Below are 15760 nucleotides of genomic sequence, written 5' to 3'. Positions count from 1 at the left end.
GGGAAACCTACTCCAAAGCACTAACACGCGTTGCAGTGATGTTGGAAGCTATGTCACCCAAGGGGAAAGGGTTTTAGTGGAGTTCCCAGTCTAAGCACAGCGATAGTCTGTTCACTTCTGAGGCAGTAGCCATGGAAAACCTTATGAAAAGCAGCTAAGCATTGCCAACTATACCGAGAGTCTTGTGAATAGCATCAGAACATTGTCGGACACTGTCCTGGGAGGCGAGGCCCTCAGGTCGGAAGGCACTCAGAATATGGCTGAGGAAGAGCCGCCTTCTCCAAGTACAGTTAGCCAAAATGACCTGGAGGCAGTAAAACTTTTGGGACCTTTATTTGCTGACAAGGCATGACTCAAAATGAGAAGAAATAGCTGCAAACACCTCTTAATAAGGAATGTGGGAAGTGTGAATATAGGACAATTGAAGTGGTCAAAAATGAAATGGAACGAAAATGTTTTGAGTATGATGAGGGCAATGAATGTACAAATGCGCTTTACACAATATGAGCCCCGAATAAAATGACTAAAAAAAAAAGAAATGGAACACATAAAGATCGACTTCCTAGGAGTTCGTGAGCTGAAAAGGACAGACACTGGCCATTTTGAATCAATCATATGCTTTAGTATGTTGGGGATGACAAACTCAAGAGGAAAGGTGTCCCATTCATTTTTAAAAAGAACAGTTCAAGAACTATTTTGAAGTACAATGCCGTCTGTGAGAGGATACTATCTGTATGCATACAAAGGAATCCAGTTAATACAACTATTATTCAAATTTAGACACCAACTGTTAAAGTTAGTGATGAAGAAACTGAACAATTCTACCAACTTCTTCCATCTGAAATTGATCAAATATCCAATCAAGATGCATTGATAATTATTGATGACTGGAATACAAAAGTGGAAACAAAGAGGAAGGGCCAGTAGTTGGAAAATACGGCTTTGGTGGTAGAAACAAAGCTGGAGATCGCATGACAAAATTTTGCAAAGATCAATGACTTCATTGTAAACGTCATTTTTCAACAACATAAACAACAACTGTATATGTGGATTTTGCCAGACAGAATACACAGATATCAAACTGAGTATACCTGTGGGAAGAGAAGGTATGTAGACACTCACTCTCAGCTGCCAAAAGAGGCCAAGGGCTGCCTATGGAACTGACCAGAAATTGCTCGTATGTAAGTTCAAGTTGAAGTTGAAGAAGATGAAAACAAGTCCACGGTAGCCAAAATCCAACCTTGAGTATATATCCCACCTGAATTTCTAGAAGATCTCAAGAATAGATGTGATGCACTGGACACTAATGACAGAAGGCCTGACGAGCTGTGTGATGACATCAACAGAGCATCATCCATGAAGAAATCTAAAGGGCTTTAAAAAGTCAGGAAAGAAATAAAAGACCGAAGTGGATATCAGAAAGACTCTGAAACTTGCTTTTGAATATATAATAGCTAAAGCAAATAATAAAATAATAGAGAATAGAGCTGAACATAACATTTCAAATGGCAACTTGAGAAGACAAAGTATTCCAATTTCTAACGTGGAGTTAGAAAACCAAAAAGGAAAAAAAAATAACACTTAGACTGTCAAGCTAAAAGTAAATATTCAAGCCTTGAGTTGAAATATTAAAAGATCCTATGGACAAAATGATGCAAGAAGCATCAAAAGAAGATGGAAAGAATCCACGTGGTCACTGTAAGAAAAAGAACTGGCCGACGTACAACTATTTCAAGAGGGAGCATATGATCAAGAACTGGTGGAACTGAAGGAAGCATCCAAACTGCACTGAAGGCTTCGACAAAAGCAAGGCTCCAGGAATTGACAGGATACCAACAGAACTGCTTCGACAAGCTGGGGAGGCACTGGAAGCACTTAATCACTTATGCCAAGGCATTTGGAAGACAGCTATCTGGCCAACCCCGGCAAGAGATCCATTTTTGACCTGTTCCAAAGACAGACAACCCAGAAGAATGTGGAAATTATAAAACCGTATCATAAGTATTACATGCAAGTAGAGTTTTATTTATTTAATAAATAATTAAAAAAAAACCAACCAGTTGCAGCAGTATGTTAGCAGGGAGCTGCCAGAAATTCAAGATGGGTTCAGAGGAGGGCATGGAATGAGGGAAATCAGTGCTGCTATCCCAGGACAGATCCAGAAATATCCTGGCTTGTGTTTTATTGATTATGCAAAGGCATTCAACTATGTGAATCATAAGAAACTGTAGCTAACATTGATAAGAATGGGAATCTGACAACACTTTATTGTGCTCATGCAGAACCTGTGCATGGATCAAAAAGCAGTTGTTCCAACAGAAAAGGGAATTCTATGGTTTATGTCTCTGTTATTGTTGGGTTGGCTACCTAAAAAAGATAGGAGAAAGCTGTGGGACCGATGGTTCCGGAGGGACCTGTGGGGAGGAGGAGGTGTGGGAAGGGAGCAGTGAGCAAACAATGCCATAAACAGGGAAACAGCAAGGGAGTTAAAATCAACAATGAGAGGACATAGAGATCCTGGGGGGTGTAGGAGCAACAGCAACCTAGCAAGCAGAATTACTACGAGGCAGAAGAAGGGCGAGCGTGATTGTGGGACAGGAAGAAGGTAAAAAGAAACAGGAAAGATCTAGGAAGCAAAGCTATGGATATAGGTATAAAGGAGAGTGTTTACATATGTAAATATGTTAATTCATAGACTAGAGGTATCGGCCTATGTACATATACTTATATGCAAGAACACTTTGTTCTAAAAACATTCTGTGATGTTCACCCTCCTGGGATGATAGCTGAAGACAAGATGGGTGCATAAGCAAAGGTGGTGAAGAAAGCTGATGGTGCCCATCTATCAAAGGATACAGTGTCTGGAGTCTTAAAGGCCTGAAGTTAAACAAGTGGCCATCTAGCAGAGAAGCAACAAGCCCACATGGACGAAGCACACCAGCCTGAGCAATCATGAGGTGTCAATGGGATCAGGTAACAGGCATCAGAAGACCCCCCCCCAAAACTAAAAGACATATTATTAAGAACAAGGGACCCAAAACCCATCTGCAGACAATGGAACTTCCCCTCGTAGAAGGGTCACAAGGAAGGGATGAGTAGATCTCTGATTAATAACACAATATTCCTCTGGATCCTTGAGGCTTCCTCACCCCCACCATCATGTCCCCAGTCCTGCCTTTCACTTTGGGCTAGACCAGAGCATGTACACTGGTACAGATAAGAAATTACGACACGTGGAATCCAGGCCAGATAAACCCCTTAGGTACAGAAATGGGAGTAGCAATACCAGGAGGGCAGGGGGAAGGTAGGGAAGAAGGGGAGGAAGGGGGAAACAATCGCAATGATCGACACATAAACACCCGTCCCCTGGGGAAGGAAAGGCAGAAATCATGGGGAGAGGGAAACAGCAGTTGGTGTAAGATATGAAAATAATAATAATTTATAATTTATCAAGGGGTCACGAGGGTAGGAGTTAGGAGGGAGGGAAAAAAAGAGGAGCTGATACCAAGGGCATAAATAGAAAGAAAATGTTTAGAAAATAATGTGGCAGCATATATATAAATATGCTTGATACAATTGATATATGGAATGTTATAAGAGCTGTAAGGAAATGCCTAGAAATGAATGAAGGCAACATATGTACAAACATGCCTGATGCAATCAATGTATGGATTGTCATAAGAGTTGTAAGAGTCTCCAATAAAATGATCTTTTAATAAAAATAATAGAGTTATAAGATCCCCAATAAAATGATCTTAAAAAAAGGCTTGTCAATCCTTGCACTAGGTCATCAAATTATCTCAATCATGCTAACTTCTCCACATATGCTAAAGATATTTTCAGTGATCACTTAAATAACTATAATAAATACTACATGGAATTAAAAAACAAACAAAAATATCCAATAAAATCAGAAAACGTGCATATCAGAATTCTATCCTTTCACCATACTTATTCAATCTGTTTGTTGAGCAAATAATTCAAGAACCTGGACCTCTATGAAGAATGAGGCAGCACAACTACAAGGAAGGCTCATTTCCTGGCAGCCTTCAGTATGGATTGCAACTTAATGTAAAGAAAATAAAAATCCTAACAACTGGACCAACAGATGAGATCACGATACATGCAGGAACAATTGAAGATGCCAAGGATGTCATCTTGCTTGGATCCATTATCAATGTTCTTGGAAATAACAGTCAAGAGCTCAAATGAGGCATTGCACTGGGTAACTATGCTTCCTAAGACCTCTTTCAAGTGTTGAAGAGGACTAAGGTGTGCCCGACTCAAGCTGTGGTATTTTCAATTGTCTCTCTGTGTGTAAAGTTTGGACAATTAATAAGGAAGGTCAAAGAAGAATTGATAGACTTGGATTATGGTGTTGTTAAGACTACCGAAAGTATCACGGACTGCCAGAAGAGTAAGTCTATTTTGGAAGAAGTGCAGTCAGAATGCTCTTATAGAGGAGGAGAGTGAGACTTCATGTCACATATCTGGACATGGTATCAGGAGACCCCAGTCCCCGGATAAAGGCATCATGCTCGTAAATTGGAGGGGCACTGAAAAAGAAGGCCCCCCCACAAGATGGATTGACACAGTGGCTGCTACAATGGGCTTAAGCAACAATTTTGAAGATGGTGGTAGACCAGGCAATGTTTCATTCTTTTGTACATTAAGTCGATGAGGCAGAACGAACTGGCAGCACCTAACAGCAGCCGCATGCCATCCATACTGATTAATATTATGAGGTTTGTAGTGGGACGTATGATACTGGGCATATGACAGTAAACGATTACATGCTTTCCTCGAGAAGGCAGCTTTTCATAAGACAAGCAAGATGCCATGGGGTCCTTCTTTAAAGGAGCTGATGTTTTCAGCTCTGCGGGAGTTACGTAATTTCATGTCAACTTGAAGATACATAGAAGTGTAGGGGTGGAATTCAACCTGTCAATCAGTTCACAGCCTGATGGTGCCTCCTTGCAGGCGTGGTCTTTTCATAAGGGGGGCCTAGGGAACCACCCTTGAGCCCCCTCCTGTCTCTCTGCCTTGACCTTCCTGCTTGCTGGCCACTCTGAGAGCTGCCGGAGCCCTCATGACTTGGCGCATATTGGCCTGTGAGCTCCCTGCGTGCTGCAACATTGCGTGTGGCTGTGGTGAGTCTGAAGAGGGACGTAGGGACTAGTATCGGACTTACGGACTTGAGTTGGACTGGGCTGAGATGTTTTCTTGAGAAGGCTCATTCTTACAGGTATATGAGCGTTACTGAATTTGTTTCTCTAGTCAACCTGCCCAAACACCAACTCCTAATTCTAAGTAGCCAAAAGAGATACACTGCATCCTGGTGGCAGACTTCTCCCTGGTTCATTTCACCCCGTGTGTGAGACAGTTCGAGAGTGGAGGCTGTGTCTAACTTGGCCAGCCTCCCCTCCTGGGCTTACTCTGACAAGTGGGGAGAGAGTCCCCCAGGCTCCATTTGCTGTCAGCCTGACAGCGGATGACTCTTTGGCCAGTGTAGTAGTAGCCAGGGTCGCAGATGAGCATCAGCTGGGCTTGGAAGCGGTACTGGGTCTCAACGATGAGTCTCCATCGGCCATGTTCCACACTGATGCTACTGACGTCGGGGCAGGTCACAGCTGGGGAAACAAAGGAAGGAGCATTCATGAATTAATAATACAAGACACTGAGACACTGGCACACGCCCAGAGCTGGGGACTGGGAGACCCTGATGCAGCCTTGAGGAGCTCATCACTCTTCAGTCCCCCGTTGACTGAATGGCATGGGCTAGCTGGGAGTATGGCACATGGGGTGTGCCTTCAGCACAGATTGATTGCTGGATTGTTATGAGACTGAAGGGTCTGTTAGGCTGTATCTTCCGCTTTTGAGAGAGAAGACAGAAATTGAATTTTTTAATGCAAAATCACCAGTTTTAAAATGTTGTGGTGCAATGAACAGTTTTCTTCAAAAGCAAAGGATAGGTCACCCCCAAACCCCATATCTTTGTAATGGATACGATCCATTATGTGACTTCTTGGTCTTAAAAGTCGTGTGATTAAGGAACACTGATGCAAATGTTCCGAACTAAGTTTTCCTCCTCTACAAAGGACAGACCGGCACATTGCTCAATTCTATGACGGTTTATGGAAGCATCTCAGGGCATAGCAGTCAGAGGACAGCCCTCACGCACCTTCGCTCCTTGAACCCCCAGCCTCCATGCACACGTTTTTCTCACTACGGAATCTTTATAGGCATCTCATTAGCTTCTGCCCAGCCCCATCCTCCACCACCCAAGGACTCACCGACACACTGTGGGGGGACGTTGTCGTTGCTCCACAGGCCCGTCTCCAGACACTCCGCTGTGACCTCAGCTCCGGCCTGAAGGTGGAAGCCTTCACCACAGCTGTACACAGCCTTGGTGCCCACAGTGTACTCCTTCCCAAACACCATTCCATTCTTAGGAGCCTCGGGAGTCCCACAGGAAAGAGCTAGCAAGAGGGAAAAAAGATGAGGCTTTCTGGTTCAAGATGGTGGTCTGAGAACTTTTCCTTTTTCTTTCCTCACCTCCAAGGCCTCCATAAAATAAATAAACGGGGAAAGCCTCATACTAAAAAGGAAAATGATGAGATCTTTCTCAGTAGATGAGAGATTCAAAAGTGTTTTTGGAAGATGAAAAGCAGATAGAAGCGGGTTGATGAATTCAACGAAGCCAAGATATTTCAGCTCCAAAGACATGGGTGAATGAGATCACAGAGGGAGACCAGTATCCACTCTCGTCTCAGAACACAGGTGTAGCCGCAGTAGGCATCTTCTCTCTAAGCCATTCTTTCCCGTTTAAGGGAGGGGAAACCCTGCAGAGAATTATAGCTGGGAGTGTAGGAACAGTTATCGCAGAGGGAAACTTTTAAAATTCTAGGACTGAAGGGCTCACAATCGAAAGGCTACCTCTCTCTTTGCTTAATTCAGCCACATACTCAACTCACCTTCTTATTCATGGGAGAGACCTAGTAGGAAAACATCTTAGAAAACAGCAACAACAACAACAACATTAATACTTAGAAAGGATGCTTGTCTCCAGGAGGTACTATGGATGAAGAGAGATTAATTGGAGACAAGGTACCAACTTCTATGTCCCCCATTTACACTCTTGTCCTGCAAATGAGCTAGAGCGCAGACCCCTCCTAAGAGCCACCATAAGCCTGGGCAGAGGAAAGACCTATCAACCATGGCTCACAAAGATGCCTGGTGCTACTACCAGGTCACAATCCAAGAAAAGGCGTAGAGCTAGGGCTCTATTACAATGTGAGGAAGGGAAGACTATCCAGAAGAGACTCTTCCTTTGACCTGCTGCTGGTGAAAATATAAATGAGCACAAAGTTTTGGGAGGATCATTTGGCTATCTCACCAAGCAGCATCAATTTTGCCTAAGTTATTGTGGTAGTTACACAATCTCCTGTCAACTTGAGGATGTTAAGATTGAAGGGGTGGAGTCTAGCCTGTCAATCAGGTCCCAGTCTGATGATGCCTCTTTGTGGACATGGCTCTCTCATGAGGATTCTGGGAACTTCCTCCCTTTCTCTGCCTTGGTCTTCCTGTTGACAAACCACAAGGAGGCTTGCTGAGCTCTTTAGGAGCACTCTCTCTCTGCTTCACCCTCCTGTTGGAGAGCCGCACTTGGAGAGCTGGAGGAGCCATGTAGAGACTTGAGACAGCACTGAGATGCTTCCACTGCCATTGGATCCAGATGACTTTGCAACCACCAGCCTGTGATCTTCCTGCATTTTGCAACATTGCATGTGACTGTAGGAGCCTGGAGAAGGATTTTTGGACTAGTGTTGAACTTATGGGCTAAGCTGGAACTTTTGGACTTGATCTGGACTGGGCTGGGACATTGTCTAAATGTATAATTACTCTTTGATGTAAAGCTCTTTCTTATACATATATGACTATCTCTGGATTTGTTTCTCTAGTAAACCCGGCCTAACACGGTTATTCAAACAAATCAGACTTGGAGGAAGTACAACTGGAGTGCTTCTTAGAAGCAAAAGTGTGAGGCTTCATCTTGCTTCCTTTGGACGTACGATCAAGAGGAACCAGTTGTTGGAGGACATACTTGGTAGAGAGGCTCCGCGAAAAGGAAGGAGCCTCTCGCTGAGATGGAGGGGCACAGTGGCTGCCACAATGGGCCCAAACAGCAATGCTTTGGGGTATGGCAGCGTTCTGTTCTGTTTTCTATAAGGTTGTTATTTTTTGTCAACAGACAGAATATGATTCAACAGTCTCATCTGGGAACATATTTTAAGGAAACAAATATGCATATTCATCAAGATGAAATTATAAGGATTTATAATTAATTAGCCACATTGTCTACAGTAGCAATAAACAAAGAGGTCAGTATTTGAATGAGTGTCATCTCGTACATGATTTGCAAACATTGAAACTAATGATGAGGAACTATACTTAACTACAAGCGATCTGAAAAAGCATGAACCAAACGTAAAAGACTGAAGGGAATGTTAGCAGTGGGGATGCCAGGAGATGGGATTACAGGTCATTTTCATTTGTTTTCTTGTACATGATTAGAGCTGTTTCAGATTTCTGGTCTGAATGCGCCTTTAACCAGCTGTCACCGAGTTGGTTTGAATCATGGAGACCCTCCAGGTGGATTCCAACCTACACCTCCCAGTTTGTGTGTTGATCTTACAGCCTGCTCTGTTGCCAAATTGTTTAATTAGTTCCAGCATTAAAAAAAATAGAGTCTTGGGGGTTTTCTATACAGAAAATCACTTCGTTTGCAAATAGGGTTTGCTTCTTTCTTGGCCAATTTGGATGCCTTTAGTATCTTTGAGAAGTCTAATAGCTCTGGGTAAGACTTCCAGGACTATATTAAATAAGAGTTGTTTCCGTACTTTATATTTTCTGCTTTCTTTTTGATCGAAGGTTTTCTCTGTTTTGCCATTGTTGTTGTTGATTTTGCTTTTTTGTTGTTTGCTTCTTGTTGGTGTCTTTCTGTATATGAAATCCAGGACAGGTAAACCCATAGACACAGTCACTGGATTAATAATTACCTCGGGCCATGGCAGGAGAAGTTGGTGGGGGGAATGGGTGTGAGAAATGGGTGTGAGGAATGGGTGTGAAATTGCCTGTGGTGATTGCACAATTCTTCTTCATATGGTTGGACCATTAAGTTACCTGACATGTGATTACAGGCCAATAAAACTATTAAAAAAAAAGAGTAGCGATGAAGGGCCACCTGATCTGGTTCCCATTTGAGGGGGAATAATTTCAATTTCGTTACCTTGAGTGAGATGCTGGCTTTTGGTTTAGCAGATGGGGCCCTCATTACGTAAATAAATTTCCTTTCTATTCCTACTTTATTGAGTGTTTTTATCAAGAACTGGTGTCGAATTTTATTGAGTTCCTCTTCTGCATAGATTGATATAATCATATGATATACTATGATCAATAGAATCATGTTCCTTTTGTTTTATCTATTTAATTGCACCATTCAGCGACTCGAAACACCTATTACTTTAAAGGAAATACCTATCTGCTCCAGAAGATCAAGTGTGCAAATTGCCTGGCATAGAGCAGAAGCTTGGTCACTGCTGACTGTCATTATGGTCTCAGTTCAACCCCAAACACTCACTGCCCTCAAGTGGATGCCGGCTCATAACGACCCCTGTGGGTTTTAGAGACTGCCACTGATAGAAAGCCCGGTCTTTCTAGCGCAGAGCGGCTGGTGGTTTCAAGTGGCCGCCCTTACGGCTGGCAGCCCAAGCGTAACTACTACACCATCAGGGGTCCTCTGCTCCGGCTCCTTTCACTCACCTCCCGGCACCTGGTATTATTCATCTACCCAAACTGCCTTGCACGGATTGTGATCTCTCGACAGTCTACGCGTGGGCACACACGCTCCTTGCTGTTAGAATATCTTCCTTGCCAGTCCCTGGCACAATATTCCCACATTACGTGAGTCGAAGCCCATGCCATCTCTCTCTGGGGGCCTTCCCTTGCTACCCAGAAGGAGCCAGTCCGCGTGGAGCACTGAGCTCCCGTACTCTGTTCACAGCATACTCCGGTGACGGCACTTCTTATTCTGCTGTTTTGTGTTTATCTGCCTACCTAGATCTCTCTCACACACCGTTCTGAGACCATGCTTGAAGTATGTGTACAAACCCAGGGCTTGAGATATGATGCATCCTCGATGAAGGTTGCTGAGAGAATGAGTCGAGAATCAATTCAAAAACCCACATTTGGAAGTGACTGCTGCTGGGGCAAGCTCAAGTTGCAAGCAGGAGCCAGAGGTTCCCAGCCACCCCTGCCCCACGTGCCACTCACCTTGACACAGAGGAATGGCCTCGCTCCATAGGTAGTAGCCCTGGGGGTGTCGGGTACAAATGGCCATACTGTGTCCCACCAACCGGTAGCCGGCATTGCAGCCGAAGTGGATGGAGCCTCCAGGCTGGGTGCTGGTCTGACCCAGGATGAAGCCGTGGAGCGGAGCCCTGGGCAGGCTGCAGTAAGGGGCTGAACAACAAGATGAGGCTCAGGAACCACATTCGCATTAGAAGACAGACTTGGGCTCTCACTCACACCCCACCTTCTCGCTCTCCCTAGAAAATCAGAGTCGCTACTCATCACAGAGGCCTAAGTGGTGGTATCAAAAAGCAGCCCATCGGTTTAGTAAAGACCAAGGAAAAGAAAATGAAAAACAGCTACAGCAAGTCTGGGGTCCCCTTTGTGGCTTGAAGGCTAGTAGTTGTCCAGCTAATAAGTTCAGGTGCTCAAATCCATGCAGATCGCCAACAGATGAGAGACACAGATACCTTAGCGACCACCAAGGCCCAAGTTTCTTCTTTCTTATGAGGAAACTGAGGCCCAAAGAGTTTCAGTGATCTGACGAATAATCATACCCCTTGTCAGGGACAGAGCTGGCTACTGCACTTGGGGCACTCACTTGGTCTTGATGGGATCCTGCCTTTTGTGTGCGCAGGAGGAAAGGAGTTTGGACTAACTCTGCAGGGAAACCAATTCTGAGCTGGTGACAATCCCTTCCTGCCCAGCTCACCTGGTTTGCTCTTCCCTGGAAGTCTGTGCCAAGGTTCCTTGGGATCTTCAAGTAGGTGACCCAAGAGAAGAGAGGAACTGGAGCTAGCGGGACCGAGGCAGGCTGCATTTGGACCTGTCTTCCAACCACTGTTCTTTTATAATCTGTCCAACACTAGTTTGGCATGCGGGGCAAAGGCAGCCAGGGGAAAGAATCCTGAGCAGAATTGCTAGTGGTGCACTTCAGTCTCGCCCCAGGTTCCTAAACAATTGATTTCTGCCTTCAAGCTTGTCTTCAGTTCACCGGGCCCACCCTCCTTCCAAGGGCACACCAAGCCACGTTTCAAGTTCTCTATCAAACCACAGACAGCAATTCCCATGATGAGTGTTCACAAAAATTTGATGGTCTCCATCTCATTTCATTCACCAGTGATAGTTTTATGCGTTTTATATAGATGGCTGTCCCAGACAGCTGTCAGGCTGACCTGACCTTTGGTCTGACCTTGCCCTGGAGATATGACTTGCAGAGCAGAAGGGACACTCATGGACTTACAATAGAGTCCCCATCCTTTGCTGCCTAGCTAACCTTTTCCATCTGGAGATCCATGTCTTAGGGTTTGTCAGTTTTAAAGAACATCTGTGAACATGTCAGCAGTGGTAAGGATAGCTTCATTTTTAGGCATTAGCAAACCATGTCTATAACCTTATCTAGAACACACATACCAGAAATATGAGAAGCAGGAGAGAGGGAGGCGGTTAAAGGGGAAAGAGAGTAAAAAAAGGGAGGGAGGAAGATGCCAAAGTCCATTGGTACCACTTTGGATGAGAGATTAAGAGTAGGAGGAAGGATGCCCAGTCCCCATGGAGGACCTCTGCCGTTCAACCAGGAGCTGGTCCAGGGCATGTGTGGAGAGATATGCAATGACAGGAGCAGCAGCTCTTCTCGTGAATCCTTGTGTCTTACTCACCCGAATACCGAATCTTAAAGCCCTTCCGATTGTAGGCGTGGTCTGACGACCAGCGCAGGTACACAGAGTTGCTGGAGCTGGTGACCACCAGGGGTGCTGAGTAATTCCCACTGAGGGCTTTCAGCAGAGGACTTTGTCCTGATGGACCTGGGGCGAGAGGGGCACAGGATCACAGACCGTCAGAGCTTTCAACGATGCTAAGATTAAACCAGCAGTTCTCAACCCCGACTCATTGCAAGTCAACTGTAGGCTTTCAATGGCTGCAATGAGGAAGTGCACTGTCGAGATTTTCTTATGAGAGCTCTCTGGGTAAACTCCGACTGACCACCTTTCAATTAATGGCTGAGTACATCAACTACACTGACGCCTCTCCCTAGCGCTCCTCTTAGTGCTTATGGATGGATGCTCCCTGCGATGAGCAGATGGAGGAGGAAAAAACCCTGAACTTGGTTCATAGGAGGGTTGTCTTGCTATGTGTATGCAAGCCAGAAAAGACCTCTTGTTGCACTGTAGTCTCACCTTGGCTGGAATGGAGTGAGGGCTGAAATCCTCCCAAGGGGCAAAGCTTTGGACAGTGCATTTGGTTACTCTGTTTGGATGGAGGAAAAAAAAAAGGCCTGGTGTGGAGGACTATCCCAGGCCTCAACAGCAATGAGAAATAGACAAAAAGTTGGTCAGAGGAGGCCTGGGAAAGCAGAGACCGAAAGCCCAGGACAAGAAGGTCCGATGAAGAGTCATAAGTGATCACCAGGTCGAAATTCTTGGTATTACACATGCATGCGCCCGGAGAGCTTCCACTGCTGGCGAGGCTGTAAACAGCCAAGTAGACACTGCTTCAGCAGGCTAGGTGTCAGCCAACCTCAGTTACTGGCCACCCCAGAGCTTTCACAGGGGCAGGTGAAGGCTCTGCATGCACGTGTGCCAGGTCTCAGTGATGGCTAATGCTTGCCATGCACACTGGGAGTGCTCAGACTTCCAGTGCGTTTGGGATACGAGGTCCCAAACTCCTGTCCTTTCAGTCTTTCCTCAGATCATACTTTCTCCTTGAGGCCTGTCCTGGCCATTCTATTTCACACTGCTACTCCCCCACCTCCACCCCACCCCCCTGCTAATTCTCTTGATGCTGTTCTACCCGGACCTGGTAGTGTCTCTCACCATCTTATATACGATGATCTCAACACTTACTTATCCTAAGTGTTTAGCATCTGCCTCACTTTGCCATAATGCAAGCATTCCAGCCCATGAAGTCAGGACTCTGTAATATTCATTGATGTGTTCTAACCAGTTCAAGGATCTGGGCATCTGGGACCCAAAGCCAACCCATTGTGATCCAGCAGATTCTGACTTATGGTGGTGCCATGTGTTACAGAGAGAAGAACTGTTCCACAGGGTCTTAGTGACAGAAATCTTTATGGAAGTAGACTGATCTGCTGCATGGGCTCGTCAACCTTTAGGACAGTGTATGCGTGTACACCATTGGTGCCCTCCAGGGACCTTCTGGCAGGCACTCAGTAACGGTTCACTGAATGATGGAGTAAAGCCCAGCCTTGCTACTTCTCAGTTATGAAGGTAAGTGAGTTCCTTCCTTCCCGGAGCCAAGGCTCCGCTACACAGACATCCCTCAGTGTATTGTATTTTGCATGACTGTGACTCACATAGTTTGTGTCTCATATGAACTAGAGGTTTGTGACAACCATGCAGCGAGCAAGGCTCTTGGCACAGTCTGCATCCTCCTCCCAATTCCCCCTCCCCCCTGGCTCTTTCATGTCTGTGTCACATGTCACATCATTTAAAGATTTTATGTAATTGCACACTTAATGGATTTATAGCCTAACATAACTTCTATAGGCACTGGGACATGGGGGGGGGGGAAAGCATGCCACTTGCTCTATTGTGAAGGTCTGGGCTGGAACCCACAGTGTCTACCAAGCAGGCCTGTGGAGGGAACACCATGATAATGGGTGCCTGCAAGCGCTGGGCCAGAGGACGCCAGCAAAGTGCCTGCTCTTTGGCAATGCGCTCAGGGCATGTCCCTCCCACTGCACTTCCAGGAGGGCTGCTGGTAATGACTGTGCTGGATCACTTCTGACCAGGGAGAGGCTCTTGAGCCCCCACCGAGGATTGGGACCTGGTAAAGGTGGGGAGGTGTGTTTCCTCTCTCTGCCCCGTAAGAGCCCTGCAGTCGCTTCTTACCATCAAAGATCTCAAACTCGTCGTACTCCCTCTCGCTGAGGAAGTACTCCACCGTGAGGGAGATGTTATACTCGGGCTCCACCCGCACCAGCCAGGAGCAGGTCTGGAACTGCGGGTAGCTTCCAGGGTAGCTCTGGCTCAGGATCACGCCCGTGGAGTCTGTCAGGAGCTCATTCGTCGGGCAGTGAACTTGGAGACAGAAAAAAGAGATAGCAGGGACATGAGATGGGCATGGAAGTGAAGCTATACATTTGCTCTTGCCTGATTCAGAAGAAAACTACTAAAAAAACACCAATGTTTGAAGCAAGACCCCCACACCCATCATTACACTCTTCCATGCAATGAGGAGACTTCTGATTTTATGCCTCCGTGACTATAAGGCCAGGGCCCAGGCCAGGCCTGCTGGAACCACAGTCTCTTAGACTGGGGCTTTGGAGTAGGTGGGCATGCAGGTAGGTACTGGAAACCTTAAAGTACCTCTAAATCCAAAAGCGTTAATCTCTACAATGGGTTCAGTTTGCATGAAGGTAGTTCAAGAATGGAATGAACATGAACGTAACTAACAAACTCTATGGGTACTTGGGAAAGTAACAAATAACTGCGGTGACTAATGGTGTTAGGTGTTGTCGAGTTGGTTCCAACTCATAGCAACTTTATGCACAAAAGAATGAAGCACCGGCTCGTCTTCTCCCACCCTCACGATTGTTCTTATGTCTGAGCCCATTGTTGCAGCTGTGTGTCAATCCAGCTCATTGAAGGCCGTCCTCTTTCTCACGGTCCTCCACTGTACCAACATGGATCAAGAGACAGTTGTGACCAAGAGGCAGAAAAGACCCAGGGCATACTGCATGGTTTAAAATCAGCAGAGGCGAGCCTCAGGGTCGTATCCCCTCACCATATTTATTCAATCTGTGTGCTGAACAAATAATCCGAGGAACTAGATTAGAGGAAAAAGAATGTGGCATCAGGATTGGAGGAAGACTTATTAAAAACCAGAAATATGCAGATGACACAACCTTGCTTGCTGAAAGTGAGGAGGACTTGAAGCACTTGTTGATGAAGACCCAGGATTACAGCCTTCAATATAGATATAACTGAATGTCCTTACAACTGGACCGATATGTAACCTCATGATAAATGGAAAAAAGATGGAGATTGTTAAGGAACTTGTTAGAATGGGTCAAGAATCAGTGCTCATGGAAGCAGCAGCTTTATGCCTTCTGAGTTTATGCCTCCATGATTATGAGGCTAGGACCCAGGGACCCAGGGACGCACTGTGTTGAGTAAACTTGCTGCACACGGCCTCTTTAGAGTATTGAAAAGAAGGATGTTCCTTTGACGACTGAGGTGCGCTTGACACAAACCATGGTCTTTTCACACCCCTCATATTCATGTGAAAGTTGGACATTGAATAAGGAAGGCCATATTAGAACAGCTGCATTTGAATTTTGGGTGCGAGCGAAGAATATTCAAAGTACCATGACTGCTTAAAGGACAAAGAAATCTGTCTTGGAAGACATATGGGCAGAACGCTCCTTAGAGACAAGGATGGCGAGACT

The 15760-nt window shown here is 45.5% G+C and overlaps 1 protein-coding gene across 1 annotated transcript in view; it reads right to left on the bottom strand.

Moving 5' to 3' along the window:
• CSMD2 (CUB and Sushi multiple domains 2) overlaps window positions 1-15760 on the bottom strand; it is a 734077-nt gene that overhangs the window by 60433 nt on the left and 657884 nt on the right. The window contains exons 48-52 of the mRNA XM_045298912.1: window positions 14202-14390; window positions 12009-12155; window positions 10333-10521; window positions 6294-6479; window positions 5436-5630 (exon numbers count right to left, since the gene is read on the bottom strand). Coding sequence (XP_045154847.1) covers window positions 5436-5630; window positions 6294-6479; window positions 10333-10521; window positions 12009-12155; window positions 14202-14390 — 906 coding nt within the window. The remainder of the gene's footprint in view (window positions 1-5435; window positions 5631-6293; window positions 6480-10332; window positions 10522-12008; window positions 12156-14201; window positions 14391-15760) is intronic.

Source organism: Echinops telfairi, unplaced genomic scaffold, assembly GCF_000313985.2.
Source record: "Echinops telfairi isolate 266 unplaced genomic scaffold, ASM31398v2 ScPeMD7_7457;HRSCAF=8495, whole genome shotgun sequence".
In the NCBI taxonomy this organism is placed as follows: domain Eukaryota; kingdom Metazoa; phylum Chordata; class Mammalia; order Afrosoricida; family Tenrecidae; genus Echinops; species Echinops telfairi.
The sequence above is the reverse complement of the archived record's forward strand: the minus strand, read 5'-3'. Positions and strand labels throughout refer to the sequence as shown.